At 59.8% G+C, this 2,256-nt stretch overlaps 2 protein-coding genes across 6 annotated transcripts in view; one reads left to right on the top strand and one right to left on the bottom strand.

Moving 5' to 3' along the window:
- The window catches only part of LOC113207075 (microtubule-associated protein RP/EB family member 1), a 389,806-nt gene that overhangs the window by 29,115 nt on the left and 358,435 nt on the right, over positions 1-2,256 (top strand). The gene's annotated exons all lie outside the window — the stretch shown is intronic.
- LOC113207082 (uncharacterized) overlaps positions 1-2,256 on the bottom strand; it is a 58,484-nt gene that overhangs the window by 29,518 nt on the left and 26,710 nt on the right. The window contains exon 3 of the mRNA XM_052264470.1: positions 1,357-1,931. Coding sequence (XP_052120430.1) covers positions 1,357-1,931 — 575 coding nt within the window. The remainder of the gene's footprint in view (positions 1-1,356; positions 1,932-2,256) is intronic.

The raw sequence follows: 2,256 nt of genomic DNA, 5'->3' as shown, positions 1-2,256 counted from the left end.
TTTTATTAAGATCTGAGAGCAAATTATGTGTTTTTCTTGGTCCTCCTCGGTCAGGCACATTTCAAAACATATAGCTGTGTACAGATCAGGATCAAGCCAGGCTTGCTCGAGGAGCGGCGGTCAGCGTGCGGCTGAGAAAATAAACTGCCGTGGATTTGCTCCACTTCTCCACCCGTTCGCGTATCCCAAGGGTTGCCGCACAGCACACACGACAGAGAGGGAGGAGGGAGAGTATCTTCTGGTGGAGTCACTCACGGTGGCATGAAGGAGAAAATCATCACGGGATCGAGAAGCACGCTGCTGCATCCCGAGCTGCTGCCGCAATCCAATTCGCTTTCGTGTGCACCGCGGGTTGCGCGGAGTGGCGCGTAGCGGATCAACCTCTACTGCCCCCCTCCCCCTTACTCTCCTCCGACTTCTCCGAGCTCCACCCCATCTCCTCGAGGTAGAAAGACGCTTTTGATGCCCTGGAAGTGCACGCCATGCAAATATTGTCTCTTGATCCGCATGCCTCGTAGGGCGCGTGAAAAGGTTTCTGCGACTGTGTGGGTGTGTGCAAGCAAGTGTGCGGATACGCTCTTTTTCTGTAAAAGGGGGGAGAATACGGACGAACCCCTCACACACAGACACTGCTGAGGGCAAACAAAGTAGGTTAGGCGCTCGAACGGTTTCTATCAATGCTCGGCTGCAAGACAGTAGTGCCGCGTTCAGAGCAGGAGGGTTGAGGAGGAGGAGCGAGTCGAGGGCGCCCCGTGGTCCTGTCAACCTCTGCCGAGCTCTTCCCGACCGGCCACCCCGACGACCCAGTTGCCCTCCCAGCCACACCTTCTCAGGGGCGTCGTTCAGGAGACGAGGTGCATTTGTAACGATCACTGTAGTCGCAGCCCGGGGAATACTCGAAAAAGAGAGTCCGCCACATTTGGCCGCGCTCCGCGGGCCCAGCTAATCGACAAGCGCCCCCTCCCCTACCGCTCTGGCTGGCGTGGCTCTGGGGCACCGCCCGTTCGCCCGTTCGACCACGCTGCCCAGATTCTTGCCACAAAATATACCTTTTTGTCCGCGCTGCATTTTTCATCAGTCCGAATGGACGTCACAGTAATCCGATCCGATCGGTCTTTTGGTTTTTTGCCGAGCGAGCGCGTGCGAGAGCACAGTGAGCGGAGTGCAGTCGCTCCGCTGCAGACTGCACGAGTGCCGCCCACCAGCCCACACAAAACACTGGCAAAGTTAACTGCAATGTCTTCTATGCTTCCCTAAATATATCCTTTTCGAGAGGCAGATACCCCATAAACCATCCTCTGGAAACCAATATAGCACATTTAGGTTCGGTTTTGTGATTAAATTGTTGATACTTACCGTCTTGTCCGACAGCATGCCCACTCTGCAGTTAAGGGTGACGGTGCTGCCCACCCGAGTGGTGATGTTATGGGGCCCGGCGCCGTCCTCGAAGTACGGCCCGAAGTGGCCCTGTGCCGAGTGCATGTGCTTTTTGAGGGCGGGCGGCGGCAGCTGCGCCTGCGCGCCACCATCAGGCCTTCCCTCTGGTCGCCGCATGAAACCGATAGGCACGATTTGGGGCGCGGGCGACGTGGAGGTGGGCACCGCGCGCCCGCCCTCCAGCACCGAGGACACGTTGTAGGCGAAGGGGTTGACGGCCCGCGGCGCCGCTGCCTGCACTGAGAGGGATGTCGGCGGTGGCGTCGGCGGGTCGCCGATGAGAGGCTGGCGGTTCAGGGCACCGAAGTCCGCGGCGACACCCGCGGACGACGCCGTCACCGAGGCTTGCAGGTCGGGTGACGGCGCCGGCGACGGCGATGTCGGCGTCGCCGGAGGAGGGGCGGTTGGCGCGGCCGCGGAGGACGTCAGAGGCACGAAAACCTCCTCGTCGTCCAGAAGGTCCCCGCCGAGGTCGACGAGCACCGTGTCGTTGTCTGTAAGCAGAACAGGAGGAGGGGGTTACCGCCAAGGCTTAAGGTTTACCGTCGAGATGGCTCGGGCCGTGCGGGTGCGGGGACAGGGGCGAGGGGGAGGGGAGGATTCTCTCTGGGACGGGAGACATATGTGGCGAGACTACGCAAGGGGATTGCAGGTAGGATGTGCCGGATTATCCACGTGAGGACGGGAAGGAGAACCCGCAGGAGCTGTAAGGATCGGTAGGGTGGCGAGAGAGAGAGAGAGAGAGAGAGAGAGAGAGAGAGAGAGAGAGAGAGAGAGAGGACAAGTCAGAGAGAAGAGGTGTGAGGGTGAGGCGGTGCC

Source organism: Frankliniella occidentalis, unplaced genomic scaffold (assembly GCF_000697945.3).
Source record: "Frankliniella occidentalis isolate FOCC.00 unplaced genomic scaffold, Focc_3.1 Scaffold19, whole genome shotgun sequence".
Classification (NCBI taxonomy): Eukaryota; Metazoa; Arthropoda; class Insecta; order Thysanoptera; family Thripidae; genus Frankliniella; species Frankliniella occidentalis.
This window is presented reverse-complemented; position numbering and strand designations above follow the sequence as displayed.